The 26,889-nt window shown below is 41.0% G+C and overlaps 2 protein-coding genes across 4 annotated transcripts in view; both read right to left on the bottom strand.

The window, feature by feature from the left end:
* Nucleotides 1-206: 206 nt before the first annotated feature.
* NELFCD (negative elongation factor complex member C/D) lies at nucleotides 207-8,711 on the bottom strand. 2 transcript variants are annotated; one of them, XM_058036481.1, is made up of 15 exons: nucleotides 8,605-8,711; nucleotides 8,034-8,149; nucleotides 7,760-7,869; nucleotides 6,870-6,979; nucleotides 6,460-6,567; nucleotides 5,743-5,895; nucleotides 4,866-4,996; nucleotides 4,295-4,460; nucleotides 3,533-3,667; nucleotides 3,003-3,142; nucleotides 2,704-2,818; nucleotides 2,307-2,402; nucleotides 1,991-2,131; nucleotides 1,530-1,659; nucleotides 207-1,119 (listed from the first exon to the last, which is right to left on the bottom strand). In XM_058036481.1, exons 1-15 carry the CDS (start codon nucleotides 8,668-8,670, stop codon nucleotides 1,085-1,087), a joined length of 1,752 nt encoding a protein of 583 aa, XP_057892464.1. In that variant the 5' UTR covers nucleotides 8,671-8,711; the 3' UTR covers nucleotides 207-1,084. The 2 variants fall into 2 exon arrangements, with proteins under 2 accessions (XP_057892464.1, XP_057892463.1); XM_058036480.1 differs by lacking the exon at nucleotides 207-1,119 and having other exon boundaries at nucleotides 1,138-1,659.
* A 2,231-nt stretch (nucleotides 8,712-10,942) lies between these two features.
* Nucleotides 10,943-26,889, bottom strand: part of GNAS (GNAS complex locus) — a 131,546-nt gene continuing 115,599 nt past the window's right edge. For both annotated transcript variants that reach the window (XM_058036595.1, XM_058036596.1), the window contains exons 6-12: nucleotides 24,023-24,077; nucleotides 23,602-23,675; nucleotides 23,119-23,177; nucleotides 21,843-21,963; nucleotides 20,768-20,898; nucleotides 20,187-20,254; nucleotides 10,943-19,335 (exon numbers count right to left, since the gene is read on the bottom strand). In XM_058036595.1, the coding sequence (XP_057892578.1) occupies nucleotides 19,189-19,335; nucleotides 20,187-20,254; nucleotides 20,768-20,898; nucleotides 21,843-21,963; nucleotides 23,119-23,177; nucleotides 23,602-23,675; nucleotides 24,023-24,077 (655 nt within the window). In that variant the 3' untranslated portion in view covers nucleotides 10,943-19,188. The remainder of the gene's footprint in view (nucleotides 19,336-20,186; nucleotides 20,255-20,767; nucleotides 20,899-21,842; nucleotides 21,964-23,118; nucleotides 23,178-23,601; nucleotides 23,676-24,022; nucleotides 24,078-26,889) is intronic.

The raw sequence follows: 26,889 nt of genomic DNA, 5'->3' as shown, positions 1-26,889 counted from the left end.
TCCTTTTTAAATTTACATCCATCTGGACTTAGAGTTTCAGTGTCTTTTAGAAAGCAGCTTCTTCAGAAAACAGATGTACTTGGAGGAGCAAAATGTGCTTGTTTGTTCAAGAAAATTACTGTTGGTTTAAAAGTGAGGGGTGTAAAGAGGAATCCAGCCCAATGAACAGAGAGAACGAGTCATAATGAAACTGAAAGACATCTCTGCAAAAGAACAAACACCTTTATTTAAAGGTAAATTATATTGTTGGGTGTTCTCCCACAGTTTGGCATCAGCCAGGACAGAGTAGAGATCAGTATAAAAACAAAGCCACAACAAGCAGTAATGAAATTTGGGCACACATTTCATAGTTTGGGACAGTAATGACACGGTAATGAAACTTACCAGTAACATCTGCTGCATCTATTTAGCAAGAAATAGATTCTGAAAGGTAACACACTCACACAGAATTCCTCTCTTAATACAAAATAACCTTGCCTGTTGCAACTCCTCTTGTGTTACACAAAACACATTTTTGTTTTCATGTAGGGCATTTAAAATTCTAATCTAATGCAAAAGGGAGGGACAGACATTCGGGCTTCTGTGCTGCCGGCACAGAGCAAATCCACAAATTCCTATTTTTTACAACTTGCAATATCAAAGCCTAGAGCATTCAGGACCTATTCAGAGAACCATCTGCAAAGTGTTTTTAGTAGGAATTACCTTACCCTTTCTTCATATTTTGTTTATTACACAAAGAATCAGTGACAAATTCTGCAAGTTCTTTCAAATAAATCTGTTCCTTGCTATCCATCCTCTTCAGAACACAGATTTATACTGATTTGTGTAACAAGAGAAAGACCTTTGGTATCATTCCATTTCCCAAATGACATTGACAGTTCTCTGATATGAAACACAAACACTCCTCTGGTTATGAATTTCAGGGTCACCATGCGAGTCAAGCAAATGCCCTTCAGCCTTTTCCTCCTTGTTCAGGTTTCTTGGTTTTGTTGGGGTTTTTTTTCCCAGTTTTAGAACCTCACAGGTGGAGCATGGCAAAGCAGTGATCACGAGCTCTGGCTGCATTCTTGATGTTTTCCACTGCTTAGTTCATCATAATAAAGTTAGATTTGCAATGAGCTTAAAAGGAGAGAAAAAAAAGACACTGTTCAGTACATTACAATGATTCTGATTTATATATTTGCATGTGGATTTCTGCATTATGTAAATAATTAGGCTTTTAGAGTCTGGACAGATGTTTCTGGTTTAGGGTAGAGTATCATATCATGACAGACAACTTTCCTTCCTTCCTTCCTTTCCTTGCTGCAGTGATAGTTCCCAAAAAGCAGTATTTATCTTCACTTTCCCCACTACTACCCACAGATTCTTGATCACAGGGAAATTGCTAAACACAGGCCCATAAAAGGGAAGTTGTCTGTGAAAACAGCTGGCAGGCATTCCTATATTTAGCAATCTTCCTCCTAAACATTATTTGCAAGATGTAACAGACACAAATGGAAGCAGGTATGGAAGGAATAAACGTGACTTACCTATGAACTCTGTGACAGGATCATGTTCACCTTCTGTTTTTATAGTGCCTGCAATGCTTTCATTCTCCAAGATTGGAAGAAAAAGCTGTACAAAGTCTGAGGTATATGGAGGAGCAATCACATCGAGCACCTGAAACAGCAGACAAAAACTGATGATTCTTGCACTTACAGGGGGAGGAGGGACAACATTTAATTCATATACCAGTCTTGGAAGCATACGAGTAGTTGGATGGAGAACAAGAGGTCTCAAGTGCAAGTAATTAGTTATGAACTCTCAGGTGCTCTGTGAGTACCTTGTTACTTCCAGAAGTCAGGATCAGCAGGACCAAATCACAGCCTGGTGAACACTGAGACATTGCTCAGACTCTGACCTGAACCTGAAGTATTTCTCAATATCCAAAACACATGGATCTGATTTAAACTTGATCTCTAGCCTTCAGTAAACAGTTTTTGCTGCTGACCTCTGTCACAAAGTATCTGATGAGGGAGATGTCTGTGTCCAGCTTCTCCAGGCATTTGCGGATGTAGCTGACGACGGGCAGGACGTAGCCCCGGCTGAGCGAGTGAACCATCCTGTCCAGGAGAGTCTTCTTCAGCTCCAGCTGAGGGGAAGGGAGGGGAGAGCCAACACTTCAGAACTCGCCCTCAGAGTGTGCTATTTGTATTCATTCAATACCTGCTGTGCTACATTTTAACCACTTCTACATTAACCCTGCTGTGAGAGCAAAAGGAGTGACAGATGTGAAGAAACAAAAACCTGAATCCTCTGAGTATCACCTGCTCCATCACATCCAGCTGAGAATGTTCTGTTTCAAAGAGCTTGACAAGAAGTTGCAGAACTTGGGGATGAAGCAGCTGATGGCATGTACTGATCTGCAAACAACACAGCAAGGTGAGATCCTCAGAACTGCAATTTAAAACACAATGCACCAGACAAGTTTACGTTGATGTTCAGTGCCAGACAGAAATTCATTTAGAAAAGCATTCCATCATTTCTTTCTATAATGCCCAAGTTTTCCTGGCATAAATAATGCTGAGCTGACAAAACCAGACAATTTACTCTGGATAGATTCATCTCTGCATATTTACTGCCTTACTGCAAATGACAGGCACTCAGTGTTGCACAAGAAGCAGAGCTGTTCCTGCTCTCAGCACAGTTTCCAGACACTCTTACCTCATCCAGCAGGGCCAGGTGAACTGGGGTGTGATCAGTCTGCAGCTGGAAGTACCGTGGCTCTGACACTGTCCAGTCCACCCACTTCAACACCCCCATGGCCACCACTGGGAACCTACAGAGAGACATCACCTTAGCACAGCAGCATGGAAAATAAATGGAAGTTTTGTTAGGAACCCAAAGTAATCTGCCATCACTCTCCAGTGGCACAGAAATCATTTCTGCCACCCAAGAAGGACAAGCTGTGTGTGAAAGACAGGATTTATGAGTCATGAGAGATTCCCAGCCTCCCTGCTCACCTGATGCACTGATAGAGAGTGCTCAGTTCTGCAACCAGCTCTGATGCCCCTTTGTTCTCATTGCAACACAGATTGTGAACAGTCTCAATGGCTTTTGAGGTCGACTTGAGTTCATCCTTGTTGATGCTGACTCTCTTGTTCTGTAAAATTATTGCAAAATTGGAATGCAAAAGTTGCAGATGTTTTTGGTTATTTAAGGAAAGGAGCTTGACCTGCAATAAGCCTAGGATTGCACCTGTGTCTCAAAATTCAGACTCACATGCAAGTTTCAGAAGAATTAATTATGAGTGAGCTGAAGTACAGGGATGTTTGCTTTATTTAATTCTCAGTGCACTCAGACTTTTGTTTGATCATCAGGATCTACACTTTTTAATCACCTCAGCTGAAGGCAGAAGCATTTAATATTAAAATAATTAAACTAAGCTGAATGTATTATTTTAAACTGAGTGACTTCACAACCATACATATTCTTCAGCAGAAGCAGGCTGCTGCAGGTAAAAAAGAATATTATTCACAGAAGTGGACATTACCTTTTTCCACATCTCTACAACACTAGCTGCATATGCCAGTATGTGGATATATTTATGTTTGTGGTCCTGGTTGATCTTAGCACCTGGTTTGAACAAGGACTGCATGAAGAGGTCCAGAAATGCAGGCACTCGAATCTGGGAAGTTGAAGAACATTTTATCAGAGCCTGAGAATCATGACAGGTGACTAAGAACGGAGGTTTTGCATTTGATATACCTTGCATAGAACAAGATAAACACATTTTCCTTTAAAAGTACATTAAACAGTTTTCTGAAGAGACACAGACTTTTGAAAGAAAACGGGAAAAAAAAGGAATCAGTTACAGACCGTATTTCTAAAGTATCAAAATCTCACCTTTTCTTACCAAAACCCATGTTAGAACAATGCAGTGAGAAATGTGAAATGTATAATTTAGGCCTGTTTATAACAAACTGCTAAAGTGGGCAGGGATTTTTTTTTTCTGATTTTTTTTTGTTTGTTAAAGAATTAATTCCTTGCAATCTTTATATTGTATGGAAAAGTTCTTTAAAAAAACACAACTTGGAATAATTTAAAAAACCCAACAAAAGTATCATGAAGCTGATGCAAACCAGAATGCAAGTAACAGCTTCACTTTACAATTCACTTACTTACAATTACAGAGGGACAAGTGAGTGCTAATTTGATTTTTGTGTCCATACAACACTAAGCACAAGGCACCCCATTTCCGAGTGCTTCTGTAACAGAAATAAGTTTCAGAGGTTACAAACAGGTGAATACTGACCAGTTCTACTGGAGGTGGGTCCATGCTTGTAAACATTTTGAACAGGACTGTGATATCTGCTGGATTCAGAGCTCCTTTGGACAGCATTGCCCCCAGAGCCTGGCAAGCTCGGGGGTAGGAGGCTGCAGTACCCAGTGCTAAGGTGATCTGACTGGCATCGTGGCCTCTGCAGGCAGAGCAAACACACACAGTCACTTATTTTCTTAATTCAGACATTTCAGATGAAGTCTCACTGAGTCAACAGGGCATATTCTATGGGATGTAATGCCTTGGGGTAATTACAGAAATAGGCCTGTGTTTGCCTTGTTTATCTCCAAAAAGTTAAGAAAAATAAAAGTATATTTCTTAATAGACAAACGTATAAGTCTTTGCTTTTCCAGTTTTAGGTTTCTCTGGTACAGGACACTGAACTTTTCTGCTGTCCCACAGCTTCAAGCCCTGCTACAAGAACTGCTCTGTTGCAGCTAAAGGTTCTCCTTTTGCTGGTGAAAGGTGATGAAGGACGAGCAAAAGCCAGCAGGGCTCACAGGCTGTGCTGGGCTCCATTTCCCCGCTCCCACAGGGCACTCACTTCTCGTGGGCGTAGCGCTGAACCTCCTGCGCGATGCGGCGCACGGCGGAGCCGCCCTGCTCCTCCTGCGCCAGGATGGACATCATGGCCTGGGCAAAGAGGTACGTGTGTTCCCCGTGGCACACCATCTTCTGTGAAAGCACAGCACAAACCTCACCACACAGCAAGGAAACAGCCCAGGGGCCTTCTGTCATTGCATTGCCGTGAGAGCAAAGGGGGGGAAAAAAAACAAACAGCAAAATCGCAAAGGAAAAAAAAAACAAAGCACAAATGCCAAGAGGAAAATACAGAAAAGCACTGACACCACACAAGAAGAGATTTCTGATTGAGAACTTCATTTCTCAAATTCCAAAACTGAGAGGAAAATCTGTTCTACTCATGCTCAGTACTTTCTCTGCAGTATTTAAATACTAAGAGAAGTTCAAAGCCAGCTAAAAATAATTTTTTGAGTAGTTCTACATTTCTGAAATCAGAGTACAATAATTGTGCTGTTTCACAACACTGAAATGCTGGGTTGATTCAGATGGCAACCTTCACACTGATGTGGATGATAAGAGAATCATTTTCATTTGCCAGGGGACTGACAATACTGATCTTTAGATCTTGAAGTACATATTAATTACAACAGCTCTACCCCCACCTTTTATCCAGTTAATAAATGTAAGAAGTGTCACAGAAGCAACCCAAAGAATTCTTAGTCACAGAATGACCAAAAAGCATAAATTGTTTTAACTCAGATATACCTTCTCTTCATAAGCTTTTGTAGGACATCAAGACTGGCTACAATCCCACAGTGATCTGTACCTCCTAACTGGAAAGCAGAACACTTCTTTTTCTTCATAAAAAAGGGGGGAAAATCCCAAAAAACCAAACTTACAGCAAACTCAGGGAGGTTTTTCTCAAGGTTTTCTTCTCCTCCATCTAAAATTGTTGCCAGAGATGTACGCAGGACTCTGGAAAATACTTCTAGTTGCTGACATGCTGTTGAAACACTGGTTATTTCCCCTTGATACCCAGCATCAGATATAAGCTATAAAAATAAAAACATCACAGAAATCTTGTGTTATTTACATTTCTATTTCTGATATCCTACCAAATCTAGAAGAACACAGAGAATCTAAGTTCCACTTCTGCATACACTGACTGGAATTCACATTTATATTGTGGTCTACAGAAAAGGAAACCAATAAAGGTGTAGCAAAAAAAAGCACAATAATAAAAAATGTAGCAGAGCATATTCTTTTTAATATAACATTCTTTTCTTGTCACAGAAACATACAAAACTGGCTGAGATGTTCCACTGCACCAGAAATCCAAAATTTTTAAACAGAGATCAAAGGAAAACAAACAAGAAAAAAAAAGAAGACGACTCCCACACCTCAACAAAAATTGAAAAAACAGTACTTTAAACTGGGAAATTATATGTACTGCAACTTGTAGCACAAGTCCTCCCACCAAGGTGTACTTCTACTAATTAGTATTAGCAGGAATACATAAAACACACAAGCAAGACCACAACTAATATTTGATGCCAGAACAATTAGCCCACTATGGATATTTGGATATTCTTACTGATTAGACTTAAGCATAGTACCTTCACAGTAAAATTAAGCATTAAACAATCAGGATGGGCTTCTGCCAATTTGTAAAAAAGGTCTCTCCACGTGGTATGTGCTATCATTTGCTCAAGCCAGGCTGGAGTCTGAAAAGAAGAAAGAGATTTAAGAATGTCTTGTTGTCAGGACCATCAAAAGCAAGGCTTTTACCTCTCAGCACTCCTGTGAGTTGTTCTACAGAGCTTTATTACAAGGGAGGATGCATTCCAAATTTCCAAGCTCTCTAAACCTCTGAGGACTCCAGTCAGACAGAGCTGGTTTTCTGAAACCAGTTGTTCCTCAGCCAAAGAGCTTTGAAGATTCCATTTCCCTTCCTTCACCACTCCATCAGATGAAGGTGTGCAGGAAGGATCCTGTGTAGGGACAGGAACAGGGACTGCACACACACCTCTCCCTCCTCTGTGAAGATGGAATCTGCTTTCCGAGGGTCGAAGTGCTTGATCAGTAAACTCTTCAAGTGGTTCTCCACAGTCTCCTGCACCTGCATTGGCTCAACACCTGCACAGAAGGAACAAAACACTCAGCAGATGCAAAGCAGTCCAGTGGAACACAGCAGCAGCATCCCACATTTTCCAATGAGCACAGACACTACTCCAAAATTTATCAGCACAGAGAAGATGAGAGGAGAGCCATCAGTGCTGCTACTGAGCCACACTGATACAGATTTACAGATTTTCCACCTTTTCCCTAAATACTGAACTGTTTAGGATCTCAGGTCACAAGCTTCCTCTTTCTCTCCTCATCAGACACAAATGCAGGAGCGTCTTAACCACAAGAGGGATTACCAGGGCTGAGGCACAAAGCCACGTTACTACACACTGAAGTTCATCCTTTTAAATATTGGTTATCAGTAGCTCTGATAATATTCTACAAAATAATACATAAATAACAATGAGTAGTTCTACATTTCTAAAATCAGAGTACAATAATTCTGGTAATGTAATAATGATTACATAATTAATTCCATTACAGGATAAAAGCACTACTTATACTGCCTATACAACAGCACCCTTGCCCTTTGAATGAAATTAAAAAGAAGCTATAATTTATGCAGCTGTTTCAACTATAAAACCTTTTATAACACAGTTTGTTGGCCTTTCCTCAACATATTGCATCATTATTCTCCAAGTGGAACAAACCTATTATTATAAAGGACTTAGCCACATAAAGGATGACAACTTTATAAGAATCCACTTCCTATGTATGAACTAATTTGCCACAAATTCAGATATTTCTGACAGAATATGGACCCAAAATACTCTGTATCTTGTATCATACCTGTCTGAATGAGCCACTCTGCCAGCAAATTGACAGTCTGTGCCACTGCAGTGTAGTTTTCAGAGAGGAGCTGAATAACATTCTCTGGAGATCCTCCTGCTTGGAAATATCTGATGAAAGAATTACAAAAGAACTATGTGAGTCATATTAAAGCCAAAAATAAATAGAAATCTAAATTTAAAGGGAAAACAACAGCACCATTTATACATCTGCACACATTTCCATACGAAGTGACACCTCAAACACACCATAACAAACATCAGGTCACACTCACCTCTTTAACGTGTTAAATATAGACGGTTCCATTATATAATCAGGCGTTGAAAATTTCTTCAGGCACTCCTGCTGAACTTCGGCATCATCTTCTCCCTCCCCATCCTCATCATCTTGCTGTTCACAAGCACAGTCAGGTCAGTCTCCCCGTCCCGTCTCCACCCACACTCCCACATTCAGGCTCTTTGTGCCCACAGCAGCACACACACCTGGGCTCAGCACTGCAATGGACCCGCACCCCGACAGGCAGTGAATATTGACGGGGAAGGTACAAAAACCCCGCACCAACTTCTCTGTTTAGCCCCGGGGCCCCGGCCCGGCAAAGCCCCGGCCCCTGCCCTCACACCCGCCGCTATCGCCTCAGCCCGGAGCGGTCGAGGGGAACGGGAGGGCCCGAGGGAGGCTCCGGGACCCGCCCGGGGGTCGCTCCGGGTCCCTCCCGGGGAATACTCCAGGGCTGTCCCGGAGGATGCTCCGGACCCAGGGGAACGCTCGGAGCCCGTGCCCAGGGGTTGCTCCGGGACACGCGTGGGGCTGCGGTCATCCCTCGCCCCGCTACCCCCGGCGCTCACCGCGCCCCCGTCCGCCTCGCTGCCCCACTCGGCTGCGCTGCCCTCGAAGTAATCGGCGTCCTCCATGGCTCCGGCCCGGCCTCCCCGCCCGGCCGCCGGAACGGGCGGAGCGCCGCGGAATGGCGGCGGCGGGGGCGGGGCGGGAGCCCGGCATGGCGGCGGCTGAGGGGCTCTGAGGGCGGGGCGGGCTCTGAGGGGAGGCGGGCAGTGGGCACACACCCCTCAGGGGGAAAGAACAAGTGGAAATGTAAAACAAACCAGGAAATGTAAAATCAAACTGCCCTGCAAAGCCTCCCAGCCCAGCAGCAATCGCGCGGGAATTGCCAGGGAAGAGGAAAGAAAAGGATGTGTTGCTCCAAGGGGTGTGTTCTCCATTGGACGTGATGTCCATGGGATGTGTTGCCCCAAAGGATATGTTCTCCAAGGGATGTGTTCTCCCTGGGATATGTTCTCCAAGGGATGTGTTCCTTTTCTGGGTGCACCTGGACAAAAGCAGTTCCCTCCCTCCCTCCCATGGAAGCATGAGGGGGACGCTGAACAACAGCAAGTTGATAGGAATGATGTTAGGGTGGAATAGAAAAACTGACACGTAGGAAAACAAACCAACAAACCCCAAACAAACAAACAAAATAACTTTGGAGGATGAAAGTGGGCATCTCTGGGCAGAAGAGAGGTGCTGTGGGAGCCATGTCCCCTGTCCTGGGGCGGCTCTGTAAGCAGGCAGGGTAGCCTGGGACGCAGGATTTGCTCCCCATCCTCAAAACTGAATCCCAGAGCACTGGGGATCACCCTGGGACCTTCCCGGGGATGCTGAGCAAAGATAACAGGTCAAGAGGGTCCCCAAGGAAGGGAGGGACCCTAGGGAATGAGATGAACAGGGGACAAGTCTACAGTGAAAACTGATCACACAATCAGGCCTCAGCAAGGAGAGGCATTAGTGAGACCATGTGAGAAAGTCCCTTCCCTTTGTCCCTCTTCAGATCCACTCCTGTTCTTCAGTTCTATAAGAGTTTCACTGTGAGAAAGGGGAAGGTAAGGGTGCGTTCTGGGATTTGGAGGCCAGCCAGGAGTTTTGCTGATTAATTATTTAAAAGGTCCTTTATTTTCATTCTGTTTCTAACTGAAAAATAGTAAAAAGAAATTACTGTCTTCCATGCATTGCTAGGTATGAAAGGCCAAAAAAAAACCCTGTTCAGAAATAAAAGTTATAGGATCTCCAACAGACAAAATCCTTGTTCAAATGCGGTTGCTGTGCTAATCAAGGGATTTGCTGCGTTTCAAAGCTCAGTACAGAGAGCGTACCCAGCACCTGAGCTGCAGCACAGCAGAGTTGTGCTGTTCTGTGCTGCCCTACAGTGGTGAAGCAGCTTTTCCTGGAACACTGCTCTGACAGTCAGGAGAGAAACATTCGAGTCTTTTTGCCAGCAGAAAGGAAAAAAGACTTTTTCAGGATAAACGACACGGATTGAAGCAGAGCCACAAGGGGCAGGTTTTCCACGTTTTCCACTGCAGGCAGGGGGACGGTGAGGGCACCCCGGTGCCTGTGGTCGCTTTTTGTGAGGGACGAACTGGGAGTGAGTGCAGTGACAAGCTGAGGCTGGGAGCCAATGGAAATATCCTTGAGAAAAAGTGTTTGGCTCATCTCCATTTGGTTAGGAGGCAATTTCCATCCCATAGATGTGAGAAATAATAGTGAACTTGGAACAGAGTGATTAACCAGTCAGAGCTTCCTAAGAAAGTACCAGATCTGAATTTAATCCATCCCAAACCAAGAAAGAAAAAGCACTGAGAGTCTCATAAGAAACATCTCTACACCTCCTCTGGAGGTGATTTCAGAGTAACCATTATAATACTTTAACAGAAGGTTCAGAAAACTTCAAATTGGAGAAAAAGTGAGCCCAGAACTAAAGATTCCAATGAAACTGAATGGGAAAACCACAAGTCTGAGACTTCACGAGGCTTTGGAGGAGATCCTGGTTCTTTACAGAAAGTTCAACTAAATACACTTTGCATGACAATTTTTATATAGGCAGGAGAATCTTCCTTCCCACAACCAAAATTTGCTGTGCATCTCCTGGGCAGGACATTGGAATCTGCAGCCCAGAGAATTTCACTGTGCCAGAGCTTATGGCCTGGAGCACTCTTAGCCTCAGTAAAGCATTTTCAGAGCAGGTAAAAGTTTTGTCTGGTGACAACAGTTGGACTTGTGGGACTTCAGTGGTAATTATGCTACAAAACTTCCTGCTTAATGGAGTAGAAAATGGGAACAGTCCCCAGCACCAACTGCCATTAAGAGACATAGTGGTATTAGACATTTATGACACAATTTCAGTGCCTGAATCTTAAAACTAGAAGTTTCCATCTTTATGTCTTTATTTTGATTGCAGTAACAGAAAAAGATTTTCTTTTTTAATATATAAAGACTGAACAATACTCAAAGCATTTACTTTCAGCTTCCCTTGAGAAGGAAACTAGAGATCTGTAACAGCCAGACATTTGCTGAATAGCCCTTTGCAGAATTGCAATATCCAAACTTGCCTCACTTCAGGTCAATAAACACGAGGTAAAATCAGATTAAACCAAACAGTTTCAAGATATCACTTAAAATGTGATGAAATATTAAACGTACCAGAAATGGATTTTGCTAACTAAACCTCTACAATTTTGAATGGAAACAATGTCGGTCATCTCTTGGGTTTAACTGCATTCCTCCATATGGATTTTTGTTTTACAAAGTATCAGTGAAATGTTTGTGACTAAAAGCACTTAGATTTACCTGAATGTCCCTGAAAGGTTTTATTATGCAGCAACAAATGCAACAAATTTTCCCCTAAATGCATATTTGACTACATTTTATGTGTAAAATATTCTTGGGTGACAATTTCTATCTAATGAGATTTTGATGAGGCAGAGAGCAAATTTTGAGATACATTTTGAGACAGAAAATTTGGATGCAATAAATATCGAGTGAAGGTCGGCCTTGGTGTCTCTGCTGTGTGATTTGAGGAAGCAGTAAAGGCATTCTGGAAAGTGAAAATGTGTGAAGAAGAGCCAGATGTACAGGAACATGGAAAATTGCAGTATTTTTTCTTTTTGTACCTTTTTGTTATTATTTAACAGAAAAATAAACAAAGTATCAAATGCACAAGTTTCAATTCCAACTATCAAAACTTGCTTGATTTTTCACCAAATAATTAAACAACTGTACTTCAGGATTTGCTGCCTAAGGGCTGAATGTAATACAGCTGATGAAATCATCCAACTTCATTTGGTTCCCTCCTAAAATGTAGAAAAAAAATCCCAAACAGAAGAGCCAACTTCCAACAAAACTGTTTGCCTTTTATTCATATGTTTTTTAAAAATATCCACCCTGGCATTCTCTGTCATTCCCTCTGCTCCTCACCCTCTACAGATCCTTTTAGCATAAATTTGTATTTTTGTAATCGTTAGCCCTTTACAAAGCAGCCAATACATTCAACTAGAGTTAAGGTAATAACTTTCCAATGGAGTAGGAAATTACAGCAGCATCATTAGGCTAATGAGTTTTGGCTAAAGAGTTCTTCCTTCTCAAGCAGAGCCTCAAGACGAAGCATTTCTGTTTGCACCTCGAGTACTGGTAACAGTAATTCCAGACATTGAACACACAACACTTCACCAGGTAACCAAGAATATTCTGAGACAAAACAAGGTGGTTTGGAGGTTGCTGATGTGGTGTCATTCCAGTGTCCCTCAAATGTCAACTTAAAAGTTGGAACTGTATTTTATATACTGAGGATTGCTTTAAACACTGAGCCTCCCAATGCCCCAAGTGCTTCTCAAGATGAGCCTGTGGTGGAAACATTTTCTTGCTTTAAAGCAAGTTCCAGTTGATTTTCATGCTGATCATTAAACTCATCTTCCACTAACACTAAATTATCTCCCAGCTCTAATTGTTGTGCCTTTTTTTTTTTTTTTTTTCAGTTCCTTAACTGGATAACCCTGGCCTTGTGGGATAGATTCATTCTCTGACCTTGAAAATTTGTATGAGCATGCCAGACTGGGTCACTCACCTGGGGAATGAAGATTTTCCCCCCTAAATCTCTTTTTCAGGGTCGGAGGTGATGGATTTTGAACTCTGAAGTTGTCTCATATCTTTCTTTCTGCTCTATTCTCTCATCAACCACACTGTTACAGGAGTGAGGGGGATGAGGACAGGAGAAAGCAGCTGAACCCAGAGGCAGCAGGGATTGGGCCATGCAGGACACAACAACTGGCTTTTAAGTTTCCCAGTTTTAAATCACAAACAGGTTCCCAAAAGCTGCTGCTGGTGGCTGCTCTGGGCTTCCAGACAAACCTCTGTAACCCAGCAGAGCTTTGCCCTGTGAGAAACAGAACTCAGGGTTAGCACCAAAACTGTCACAATTTGTTACTTCATTTTGGATGTTGTGCCTTCAAACAGTAAAAGAACAGAGATTAAAACTGCTGAGATATTCACCAGCCCTCACAGCCCCCTCAGGACACATCTCCATGGCTCCACCTCAGCACCAGTCTGAAACATTTCTCATTAATACTTTAAGTTCTATCACCCAACCCCTAATTTGTCTTTTTGTGGAAGCTCTTCTGATCCTGCCAGCAGCAAACTGAAAATGTAGCAAAAAAAGAACTGGAATGTGCCCCCTGATGTGGCAATTCCTAACCCTGACACAGCTGCTCCTTCCTCTGGGCACTCTGGCATTTCAGTTGCAGGAATGATACAGTTCCAAAGTCACATCAAATACCAGAAAACTACAGATAGAAACATTGTACTTCACTGTTAATAATCCACATAAAATTCACAGCCTAAAACAATAGTTTGCATGACAGAACAACAGAACTGAGAGAATTCCCAACATTACTGCCTCTGTCCTAGGCTTGTCTTGCTCCAAACTTGCGTAGTAGTAAATTAAAAAAATTAATTAGCCAACTCATTCAATGAAATGATTGGGTAAATTAAAGTGAAGAGATAAATTCACATTTTAATTTTGAATTAGCTCGCATTTGTCTGCTGGTATCCCAGCATTAGAAAGCATGATACACAAAAATCCCTTCACCCTTAAAAATTTATCCTTCTCCCTATCTGGGACAATGTTCAAAGGTTTTATTTTGTTCTGTCATTCAATAATTTTGAGTCAGACTTCCTAAGTGGAAAAAAAAAAAAATAGGAAAATCTGTAAGTTTGTTTTTTGGTGGATTTTTAATTATCTATTACATATTTGGTCAGTTATCCATGTTACAGAGGTATCAATGCTGTTGTTACCCTGGTGAATTCCCTGTTTTCCACAGGACCAGGCTAAATTTATAGGACACAGATGTCAGACAAAAACCTCCACCTTATTATTTTTACATTTAATGCAGTGAGAGATCTTATTTGCCTTCCCACCTCCTCCCATGTTGCTTTTCCAGGTCAGATTTGTGCTTTACACTGCACCCATTTTGCTCAGCTCAGTACACTGAAAGTAACCAGGATAAAAAGAAGTTGGAGCTTTAAATGAGAATCAGGGATCAAAACAATTAATGACAAACCAGTACTTATGGCTCAAATTTTAGCAGTCTGTGCACCACAGTAAAATTCTGAGGCAGTTTTACCTACCCTGACCTGCATCCACTCACAGGACTGAAGCCAGCTGAGTATGACCAGGATTAAAACAGGCTCACTCTTGGAATTTGTCTTGTCAGTCACCAGAGGGATTTTTCAGTGTCAGGCTTTCATCAGCACAGCTTCAGAAATCCCTTTTGTAGCTTATTTTATTTACAAAGATGCTTCAAAATTTGTCATAGAACAGGAGGATTATTTCCCAACAGATGAATTTTCAGAGATAGCAAGCTGAGGAAGAAGGGCACAGTTTAGTTTTGGACTGCAAACAGATGCTTGCTCATAAATATTTTTACTGTTATACCAACACAACATGAATTTTAGAGATGAGGACCTGCTCCTGTGTGAGATTTCCACTGATAATAATCTATGGCCCTGATCCTGCCTATTAAATTTAGTAGGAATTTTAACATCGACTTCCATGGAAGAGGTCTTAGGAGTGCCAGCATTGTTAGGAATACACACAGTACATTAGGTACAGCTGGGGAAAAAAGAGAATTTACTCTCTTCCACAATGGGTCACAGAATTTTATAACTTAGAACAACTTTATCACTCTTAAGACATTTGTATAGCACCAATCACCAAGAGCATTGTCACTAAGGCACTGGACTGGTACTCAGCTGTCACGGGCTCTGCCTCCAGCTCTGGGGTCAATCTCCTGTGTTTCTGTCTTTTGTTTTTACTGGCACATAACTTTTGACATTGGAAAATAAGATAAATAATACAAAACATCCTCCATCACTTACAGCAACAACACACTACGAGGAATTACAAGGTGCTCAAGTTCTGAAGCCATGAACATGAACAGATCTGTGCATGGAGGAAATTAGCCTGCAGGTATCAATTCTGTGCAGCACAGTGGAGCAGTGTTAGCTTCCCTTCCTCTGCAGCTAGGACAAGCCCTCAGTTAAATCCTGCCCTGATGCCATGAATCAAAACAGTTTTTAGATAAATGAAGAAAAGCCCTCAGGACTCCTGCCTATGACAGCTGATCCAGGATGCCTTCCTAGGCTTTTGCACCAAAGTCTGCTCCTACCAACTTGCAAAGCTTCAGTTTCAGCCTCTGAGAGCAGTTTTTGATGCTTTCAGAGGCAGCTGAATCCTTTTCTAGTCTGTAGTGGATTTATCTCTCCACATTATTATAAAAGAAAAAAATCTTTAGGAGTTATCCCTACTCTGCTGCACCACACTGAATGTGTGCTCTGATGCACAAATTACTGAAAGTTCTTGGGTTGAAATAAGTTACTGCAAATGCACAGTAGCTGATTTTGAAACCACAACATCTCTACAATTTATTATTATTTTTACAAAATACCCAAAGTGATCAGACCATATTGTAGGTTACTGGCTTGCCGAAGGTTGTTTTAAAATCAAAACCATTTCTGAGTTACAGAAGTGCCAAAAACAATCTTGAACCAGGTTTGTTTGTTGTTTTTTGTTATTTTCTTTTTAAACCAACCCCCATCCAACGAAACAGTTGAATAACTTAAAACAGAAACAAGAGTTTGTGTTGGAAACTGTTGAAAAACCAACCCACCAAAATCACGCTTGAGCAGAAGCCTTGTATGGCAAAGATTCAGCTTAGGGCAGTTTAGTGCCAACCCTCCATAGGTTTACAATGGAAATACTGACACAACCTCAACTACAGTGATGCAAATGTGCCCTAAAAACACTGTATTTGCTTTTATTAATAAAAGTGGTAGTGTTTACATTTGCAGGTATCTTACACTTCAGCATCACGATGAATACTGAGTAGAATGAGTTAAGTTTTGGCTGTAAGGTCAGAAGTTTCCAAACAGATGAATGAGACAGAAGTGACAGTCCTCAATCATGAAAACAAGAAGTTCAAATAAATAAATAAAACAAAACTAAGAAATATGGGTAAGCATTAGGTTGGAATGGTTCAATTAACTGCAAATTATGGCCACTAAATTAGAGACAGAAGAAAACACAGTTACTTATTAAATAGCAAGCATTAAAGCTTTATGGTTTTGTATTAAAAAAAAAAAAAAAAAAGGAGAAAGAAAGCTGTTAAAAATAAGACTTGCATTTACCAGGCCACCAAACTGCATGGACTAATAAAGAGACTAACAAAGGCAATACTGAGACATTAAGACACACACACGCTCCGTACTTGTGCAACTCAACCATATTCAACACAATTGCCTTTTTCCTCATATAAGAAAAAAAAAAGCATCCCCTAAACATATCTGTTCATATAAAGCTTTAGGTTTCTTAAACTGTTGCTGTCTTACATAGCTCATTGTTATGATGTGTCCTCCTCATCAGAGGAAGAAGCTTATTTCGTTAATTTTTTAAATGGAGGTGCTTTGTTTCTCTCAGACAAGAGATTACATTCCTCACACCACTACAGGTTTTCTCCATTTATAAATTTGGTGTTCACACCAACTCCTCCTAGGCTTAAAAAGATAAGGGTTGGCACTAAAATAAATATTTTGGCTCCTGTAACTAAAATTAAGGCTCACAATGAATTTCCTTTCCACTACATGTGTCCCATTTTTACCTAGTGGAAACGCCAGCCCTTCACCTACAGGCACTGGATACATTCTGAATTGGAGGGGCCTATTTTCAGTCATGTTTTCTACAGTTCTACAAAGTTCAGGTGGCAACTGTCTAAACCTGTGAACAGGAGAGATCATTCTTGAAAGGCGAGTAACAACTGCAGCTAACATTTTTTCAGCAATTCAGTGTCTTCTGGAAGTAATTCTGAATTGAGATGGGACAGTAACTCCCTCACATCCCTGCTCTCCAGTGAAAATGGACTGTGTGATTCATTTTAAGACTTTAGCCACAAAAGCAAATGAAAAGTCACAATTCTGAACAGTTGCAGTTCTTAGTATTGAAAAGGCATCCGATACCTGAAGCAAATCTAGCTGCACAGACATCACTGACCAGCCTCACTTGGATTTAAACTGCATTTCTTCCCAAACAAAGAAAGTCTCTTGGGTGGAGGGAAGCTAGTGTGAAAGGCAAAGAGGCAAGAATTTTGGTGTTTTTGTTTCTTTTCCTTTTAAAGTCACTGCAGTTAAGATCCAGATCAGTTTAGGGGTGTAAATGAAGGGGGAACAGGGGTGTTTGAGTAATATAGGCTAACACTGTTCTAGATGTGTTATTACAGCTGTAATTTCTGACTCTTTACAAATTGTACACGTAGGTTTAGACACATGAAAAAGTAACACACTCACAGAGACATAAAACACCTAGGTATAAAATATAAAGCAGTGTAGTAGTTACTAAAATTACATGCTCTCTTATTGCTACAGTGATTTTTGCTCTTTTTTCTTTTTACTGTACCACATGTTGTTCTAAGCATATAATTTGCATAAATTATTCAAGTTTAAGAAAAAATCCACACATCTTCACTTTTAAGCTACTTATATAGTTAATATAAAACAAAAAAAGGTTCTAAAGTATCTCTTTATTAAAAGAGAAATAAAAATGTCATTTGAAACTGGAATTCAGTGGCCAAATCCAAGGGCAGTGCACACCTTGTCATTCCTTGTCGTTGCCCACGCAGCGCAAGCCGAGGTTGGTGGGTATTTGGCCCAGTCTAGAGATGGTCACCAGACCTGCATGATGCCCTACGTGTCTGTTATTGTTCTGGTTTGTTTGTTTTTGTCTTTAGCAAAAAAAGGACTATGAATGACCAAAGACTAACATTTATAATTTGTAGCAAAATTTGGTTTTATGTAGAAACAAGCCATGTTTTGCATTTGGATAGAGATTTAAATGAATTAAAGCTAAAAATTAAAAAGCACGATGCTGCAACATCTGGTCACTTGTTGAAGACCTCACTTTTAAAGTGGTTAAGTTTGCACAATTTGTACTTTTTTCTTTTTTTTTTTTTCCTTTTTTTTCCTTTTTTTTTTTACTAAACAGTATTTTTCCTTCTTTTATAAACCAGAAAAACTAAACTACAGATAAATTTTCCCTACCTTGAGCTAATGCTGCAGATAGGGTTGACAAAGCTGTACAGCGCAATCAAACATACTTACATCTTAGCTCATTGTACAGGTACAGCCATAATCAAGGCACAAAGATCTTCTACAAGTTATTTTCAATAAAGTTGTACAAAATAATACATTTTACAGTCTGTACAAGAATAATAATCCAGCAGTAAAATAAAAAATGAGGGAAGGGAAGAAGAAAAAGAAGGGAAAGACTGTGAGGACTACAGTCTAGATAATGATTTTTAGAGCAGACGGGATCATCAGTGGACAAACTGAAAACAGTGTGTGGTTAACTCTTTCTGCAATCACAGGCCATACGCAGTTCAATTCATAAATGTCCATGGTTGTCTTTAGACCACCAAGACTGGTTTTAAAAACACCCTTCTGAAAGGTAGCAGTTGGTTTTTGCACTGTCTAGGTCTGTTGGAGAATTGTCAGTATTTCCGCCCAAAGCCACATTACAGTCAGAGAACCAAACTCAAGGGTCTGTCTTCAAACTTGGTCTGTGACTTGGCACCTTCGTTACTCGGATGCAGTGAGTGATACAAAGTGGAGATCACGGGTTATAGGATTATGCCCACAGCAGTGCTAAATTACCTAAAGTTTTCTCTCCCCCAATTTTTGTTTCAACGTTTTAATTTTTTCATCCCCAATTCTTTCAGGTGCTCCACATTCAGGGCTTTTAATTAATTAGGTTTTATTTCTTTTTTTTGTTTGTTTGTTTGCTTGGTTTGGTTTTTTCTCTCTTTTTTGTTAATAACAGTGTTAGGGAATCCTCATGGAAATGGCCTTTTAAGTGTTAGGGGCCATCTCAAACTGTCCGAGGGGTACAGAAGCAAGCTTAGAAGTGCTGCTATTGTCCAGCAAGGAGAAAAAGTTGAGGGGTGCAAATCAATGGGAGATTCAAACAGTTCTCTTCCACCCTATGTGGGCAAGGGTGTTTTTTTCTTTTTTTTTAATAAGGAACAAGGAGTCCAAAACACAGAAAAAAGTGCTCTCCATCACAACAACTCGTATTGGCGAAGGTGCATGCGCTGAATAATGTCCCGACAGTCATTGAAAACCCTCCGGATGTTCTCTGTGTCCACGGCACACGTGAAGTGAGGGTAGCAGTAGTGCCTTCCATCTCCACTTGCTGTGCTGATTCTCTGTGCAGAGCAAGAGAGAGACATTGGGTTAACAACAAAACCCCCTGGGGAACCCCAGCCCGTCCCCAGAGCTCGGCTGAATGAAGGCAAGGTGTGTGTGTGAGCTGTGCCTTCAAAAAGTGCAAAATGCCCACAGGGTTTTTACCTGAAACATGAAATTCAAAATGATCAGAATTATATGGTGAGGTGGTCACTGCAAGCTGGGGAATTTCAGAGAGGAGTGAGAACTCAGGAAAATGCCATTATTTATATGCAGCTTTGGAGGATTTAGCAACTCAACTCCTAGTCCATTTGGCCATGAAAAAAGCAGGATTTTGCCTCCCTGTACAAAGCTTTTATCCCTGTTTTACACTTACAGAAAGCCTCCCTCATCTTTTTGTTTTGCTCCATTTTAAAATGAATCCACAATTTGATTGCCAGGCTGTAACAATATGAAAATAAAAAAATCTATGCCCATTATAGCTTCAGCTGACCAGTATTGGGAAAGATAATATGAAAAGAACATTAATATCTGACAAAGGAGGCATCTCTTGATTAGTCTCTATCTTTAGAAATAATGCATGGAATAAAAACCTGGCCTCATTAATAACAGCAGGACTTCACTCATCTTTCTATTTGGGGTTTCTTAATTCTCACCAATTCTTTTACTATTTACTTATGTACAAACAAATATCCAAAAAGCAGCTAAGAAACAGTAGTAAAGCTCATAAATATAACAGTGGTTGATGCAATGTGGATGTTAAATACAAACAACACATGAAGTGACAGCACTTTGCAATAGCAGAAGGTGAGCAAGAGCTTGGGTTTGGAAAGAATCACAGAAGAAATAGGCAAAGAAAGGAAATACTTACAAGAAACTCGTCTCTAATAAAATACTTGGCCCTTGTAACTCTGGGATCCTCACCAGGCTCTGGTGTTGCTGATTAATAATAAAAGAAGCATCTTATTAAAACAGGTGTTTTCTGGTAACAGCACCTAAAAATCTCAACTTATTCCTCAAATATGACAGAAATCTCCTTGGCAAAACTGACTGTGAGACAAGACAAACCATGACATTATTTAAAGCAGCGGGATTTCAGGAGAACAAGGGAATATTACAATGGCCACAGTACCAGGCATTTGGCAGGTAAGAGAAATGTCCAGAGGCAGGATTAGGAGGAGTCCTGAGGACACATTTGTGACAAAATGTCAGACTCTGATCTACACCAAAGTAAAAGGATTTTGTCATGATGAAATTATTAAAATATTCAATGTTTAAGAGGCAGGAATATCTCATTATTAATACCTTAAATTAAACATTACAATTTGGCTAAAAGACATTGATGATTACATCTACTTAAGAGTGTTCAAGTCTTAGCTGAAGCTACCAAAACCATCACAAATGTAATTAACAAGGAAATAATAAATTGCAAACAAAGCTTAAAAATCTTACCATCATCTGGTGTAGTGTAGCGAGCAAATTCTGGAAAGTAGTCTTCAATTTTAGATTTCCCTGCCAAAACTTTCTCTGCTAGTAAATCTTGTTTATTCAGGAAAAGGATTACTGAAATGGTCCGTAGCCACCTGTGCAAAATGGAAACCAAACACTGTGAGGAGGCACAGCCCAGATCATACAGAAACTTAAAATAAAGTAAATCACACAGCATGTCTGGAAACAAGGCCGTATGACACACTGGAATGATTTGGAAAGGTTTTTTATACCTGAATCCCAAGGGTGTAATTCCAGGTGTGCACACCCCGAGGTGCTCCCCACTTTGTGCTGTTAATCCAAACCCATCCCAGGGGAGATTTCCACCTCCCAGAGCACTGCTCCATCACCACTCTAATTACTTCAGCCTCATTATGGCAACCACCAATGAGTGGCTGTGCAGAGCTCTCTGCAATGAGCTGAGATTAATGAACATTACAGGTGGGAGGCTGTGACCAAAGAACCAGCCCAGACTGTGCCAGGAGATGGGAACAACAGAGCCCCCTGTGCTGTTAACCCTGGTGGGCAGCTGCTCACTCACCTTCCTCCTCAGGGGGTGGAGGAGGAGGAAAGGGAGAATGAAAGCAAAAATATCTGGGGGTCAAGATAAAATATAAATGATGACTGTTTAATTAGTGAGGGGTAAGTAAAAGCCAGGAGAAGACCAAACAAGTGATGCAAAGGCAATCACTCACCACCTCCTGTGGGCAGATCAATACCCCCAAGCTGGGGAACCTCCCAAAATCCCCTCTTTTCCCCCTTACTGCAGGGAATGATGTTATGTGGCATGGATCACACCTTGGTCAGTCTGGATCTGCCCACCTGTGTCCCTGAGGATTCACTGTAGGGACAGAGTGAGGAACAGAGAGGGCTCTGCACACACTGCTCAGAGCATGAGTGTTATCAGCATTGTTTTGGGCAAAACCCAAACCATGGCACTCTATGGGCTGTTATGGAGAAAATGAACTCTGTCCCAGCCAGGCCCCTCCACGAGTGGTGACAGGACCAGGAACCTCAGTGAGAAGTGCCTTTCACAGACCTGTTGTTCCAGATACTCTTGAAGAGGTTTAGTGCCTCCTGCAGCCGGTTGGTCTGATTGTCCTCTCGTATCACCATGTTGTAGCTACTGCTGGCCACCACAAATATGATAGCAGTCACATCTAAAGCAAGAAATACCCTTGAGTTAATGCCAAGCTTCTGAAGAGATACCCAGGAATAATGAAGTTCAGTAAGAAGTTGCCAGACTTTCAGCTCCCTGCAGAGAACAGGCTGGGATGCTGCTGCTGACAGCTTTGTAAGTAAAGGAATCAAAAAAGAAAGTGAAGAAACCAAGGAAGACAGGCAAGGCAGCCCACAGAACCGAAGCTGACAGAATGACAGAAAATGTAGGAAAGAAAGGAACTGGAGCAAGAGAGAGAAACTGAAGAAAGCCAAGAGGAGAATTTAAAAAAGATTTAAAATGTGTAAAGAAAATTGGAAACAACCATGTGCTATCAGGAAAGGACAGGGAGGTCCTTGAGGGAAAACCTCAGGATAAACGGCACTTTTGATTTGTGTAAAGAGCAGTAGTAACAGCAGCAGGCTGCAGTGAATTCATGGTTAATTGCAGTGGTTCCCCAGTATGTGCTTCAGTGCTTGAAGCCCCATCTCCTCCCTGGGAGGCATTCCCAGGATCAGGATCCCTGAGCTGCTCCAGTCCCTCCCTCTGCCAGGCTCATCTACCTCAGCACAGCAGCACAGATGAGTCAGACCATGAGGCAACAGGAAGAGGAAGGAGCAGAGGTAAAACCCAAACAAATCTGTTACTGACAGCACAGAAGGAAATACTGCCCAGTCCTTCCACACACAGAGACAGTGTCCAGGTGATTCTGTGACAGGAACTGTAGCAATTTGCCATGAATTCCAAGTTGCATCTCTAGGATCTCACTGTAACTGTTCTACAAAAAGGTGGACTTTTTTGTGTAACTTCATTGCTATTTTGTCCAAACAACAAAGAAGTCTAGGCTAGCAAATAATGCACAAAGCCACCTCCAAAAATACTTGATTAATGGAAGAGAGGGAAGCCAAAAAAATGGACAAGCTGAAGTTATCAAAATAAAATTCCTCTCCACCTGCATTCTCCCTGAAGATGTTCTGTGTAGTTACAGGAGCTTCCATGTCAAGAAAAAACTCAATGCTGTATGATAGTTATAATATAACTCCTTGTTGAGCTACATGGAAAGATGATGGATTTCATACAGATGAGAAAATGAAGATTAGGCACTACAATTCTGCAGAGAACTATTTTATAAAGCCACCAGAAATTCTAATCCTACCATTAAAACACTGGATCCATTTTCGGCGTTCATCTCGTTGCCCTCCAACATCAAACATACTGAGAAAAAAACATAAATCCAGTCAGTCAGAATCATTTTGTGCTGGGTTTTTTGTTTGTGTCTGCATGCAAACAGAAAAGGTAAGAAGCCTTAGAACTTCTGTGTTACAGAAGTTAAAGGGAATCTTGGATTACAAGAACCTGAACAGGTAAACAATCCGTGAACACAGGCACGGAGAGAAAATAGATTTAAAACATTTTGTTCTTTGTAATTTAAAATAAAGCATACCATTAGCATTTCATTTTCAAGCCAGACTACTAAATTAGAAAACCATAAAATTCTTCCTTTCTATTAAACACTGATACTTGAGAAATACAGTAGGCTCAATGCATATATGGTAGGCTCTCCTCCCAGTTCACCTTGGTTTTTGTCTGTGTTGTATTAAAAATTGTAAAAACATAAAAAGGAAAGAATTATACTTACTGAAAATTTACTTTATCCACCTGAAACTTGGTTTCAAAAATTCCTGATGTCAAAACTCTGCATCTGAGAAGATCCTAAAGCATAAGGGGAAATGCATTGATTCAGCACAGATACTTGGTGAGTTTCCATATATCCAGTAATGGAAATAAACCCCTTTTTGTCCATGCTGTACCACAACACCCCTGGAACAGCACTGGAGTGTTCATTGTCACAGAAACACGATGGAAATCTTATAAGTGATGTAACCTTGCACATCATTTATGTGTATAAACATAATGCAAAGGACAAAGCCATTTTTACTGGAATACTAAATACGTACAATGCATGGCAATACCTGAAATGGTGACTGGAAAATGAATTAATTACCCCAAAGATGAAGGGGCAGATAAATGGTGCAATTTCCTCCCAAAGCCCCACGTACCTGGTCAGACGGGGTGTACTCGTTCTGTTTGACTATGTCAATCTTGTCTAGAAAACTGCAGAGAGGAAAGAAAAAAGAGAAACTCATCACTCTCAAATAAGTCAAAATGTCTGATGCTTTAGTAACTGACAGTTCCCAGGTAAATTCTGGTGCATTTTAATGCTCTCAGGCTCACAGAACGATGAAAACTCACACGCTGGAAAGGCAAAACTGGGGATTTTGTACCATTGCCAGCAGCGGCCGGCAGAGGGCTGAGCGCAGCTCAGTGAATCCATCTGGGAACCCCATCCAGCCCCTCCCGCCGGCTCCCCCAAAAACACCCCGGGGTTCAATTTGGGACATTTCTTCACAGGATCCCAACCTGGAACTGCTGCTGTGAACCTGAAACAACCACTCGAGCAAATTGCCCACATGTATTTCCCCGGAAAGTAAAATGAGGATTTTTAAACAACTTATCAACTCTGTAGTTCTTTAGATAAATGGAAGCCCTTAAGCAATTTCAGTACAAGTGAGAGGGGACACTGATTTTTCTGTCAGCTGCTGTTTCAGTGTTTCAGTTACTTTCTGCAGCAGCAGCAGTATTTGGCTAAATGGGTAATAAGAGATATATTTCATTCAAATTCATAGGCACTACCTACAGATCATACTCTGCAGTATTTAACTTTTTTTTTACTAATTAACTATAACCCTATCTTTTACTTCAGCTCAAAGATCAAAAATCTCAAGGAATTAGTGAATTCTGCTCTGTTGTGGTGGCAAAGCAGCAGCTCAGGATGCAGATTTACGGTGTTTGCCCCCAGTGCCCCACACCAGGTGCCCCTTGCTCAGCCCCTTCCACTTCAGCAATGCTTCACCCCTACATTAATGATTAATCAGCCTTTAAACCAATAGGCCTTGAGCTCCCTTGGAAATTCCTCTGCATGAATTGTTTCCTCTCTGAAGCAGAGATCACAAAGGAAAGGTGAGTTTTCCCTGCCTCTTTAATGTGCACTAACAACAGCCACAGCTTCTATGGGGGAAAGGGAGCCCTGTCCCAGATTCACAAATCAAAGCCCAAAAAGCTCCAACTAAAGCCACCACTGACACAAGTCAGCTCCAGTTTCAGCCTCACCTGACCTCCTAAAACACCTAATGAGGAGCAGGGAAAGGGGGAAAAAATCCTGTATTTTGGCTTCAGTACAATGTCCTTTTCTAGATGATCTTGCTTCAGAGACACGTGAAAATTAATTTGTTTTTAGACTGAATTACAGAATTTTAAACACATTAGAATGTATCTTAAGTTAACACGTTACAAAAACACGTGAGACAAAGTGCAAAGATCAATTTCCATCAGGGAACGTGACATGGCCACAGACTCACAAGGATAAAGTGGTGACAAACTGTGCTCTGCAATTTGCAAACTGCATTTTTTCCTCATATCTTCCAAGCTGTTAAGTAATTTTTTTTTTTTAATCCAAAGGGAAGACATAAAATTCAGTGTTGAGTACACAGAGGATGTTAAATAAGTACAACAGCCCTGAGTTCCAAGTAGCACGAGTGTTTCCACCCCATCCTCTCCCCTCAGAGCAGTTTCAAAATCACGTGGCAATTTCACAAGTTGGAGGATGCTTGAAAAATGTTCCGAACAGAACATGTTCATCAAGATACAAAGGTGATTACTGCAATCACTCTGCCTTTCTGGATGAATTTATCCAAGCAGAACATTTTATGCTGGGTTCTACAAGAGGTGGGTTTTTGGTTTTGTTTTGGGGGTTTTTTTGTTGGATTTTTTTTTCATTTTATTTTTAACCACTCAGCTAATCAGCTTAATGGATTTTGGAAACTGAAAATTAGAAAATAACAACAAGATATTGCTAAAACCTGGAACTGAAAGTACAAACCTCTTACTGTTGTTTATGCAGACTATTTTTAGGCCCATGATTTCCTTGAAAAACATCAGCCACATAGGAGCAGTAGTACTGTACTAGAGATGAATTCCAACAGCAGTGCTCATGCCAGGTAAAACAAATTCAAATGGAATAAATATTTCTTCTTCCCCCCAAAACAAGCTCTAACATTCAGCAACATCTGATACCCCTAACAATGCTCCCTGGAGAAGGAAGTCTTTCACTGTGTGACAGACACCAGAAAACGCCTCCTGCTTCCAGGGCATTTTGGGGAAAATGGAGCACAGTGATGTGTTCCATGAAGATTTTTCCTTGTGCCTTTCCTCAAAGTCTGCTGCAGCAGCTTTAGAAAGGGCTAAAGGTGTTAAAAAGCAGTTTGATTTTTTGCTCACATGTAAAGAGAGGGAATTGTTCTTTTGCTTGGTCAATGTAAAAATAAATGTGAGCAGAAAAGGGGAGCAGAAATTTGATCTGCTCTGATACACCTAAAATAAGGAGCAACAGCGGGAGCATGAGAGTTCAGAAAACATCAATACACTGAGTTCAGAGACTTCTCAGTCAATGTTAGTCAAAACCAAACAATTTATCCACTAAATTAAACTAATAATCCAGTCAGATGAGAACAAAGCCCAATTCAAAATAAACACAAATTCGCCATCATTAATTTCTATTTTTAATTCTTGCTATGCTCTACCCAAAACATAAGTGAGGCCACTTGAGTGCGACTTTGTGTGCTGAACTCACTGCTGTGAGATTGTTCTGAGCCTCCTGGAGAGGTGCCCACCATCTACTGTGTCAGCAATGAACTTACAGGGAGAAACACAAGTGACCTTGATGAAATAATTCACATAAAACTGTCAAACCACAAAACCGAATTTTATACTGCGAGCAAGCCTTGAACCAAGTTACAAAGTTAGTGTTGTTTTTTTGTTCTGTAAAATCTTCCCAGAGATTATATGGAAAAGCTATTTTCCAGAAAGC

This window comes from Melospiza georgiana, chromosome 17 (genome assembly GCF_028018845.1).
Source record: "Melospiza georgiana isolate bMelGeo1 chromosome 17, bMelGeo1.pri, whole genome shotgun sequence".
NCBI lineage: Eukaryota > Metazoa > Chordata > Aves > Passeriformes > Passerellidae > Melospiza > Melospiza georgiana.
The sequence above is the reverse complement of the archived record's forward strand: the minus strand, read 5'-3'. Positions and strand labels throughout refer to the sequence as shown.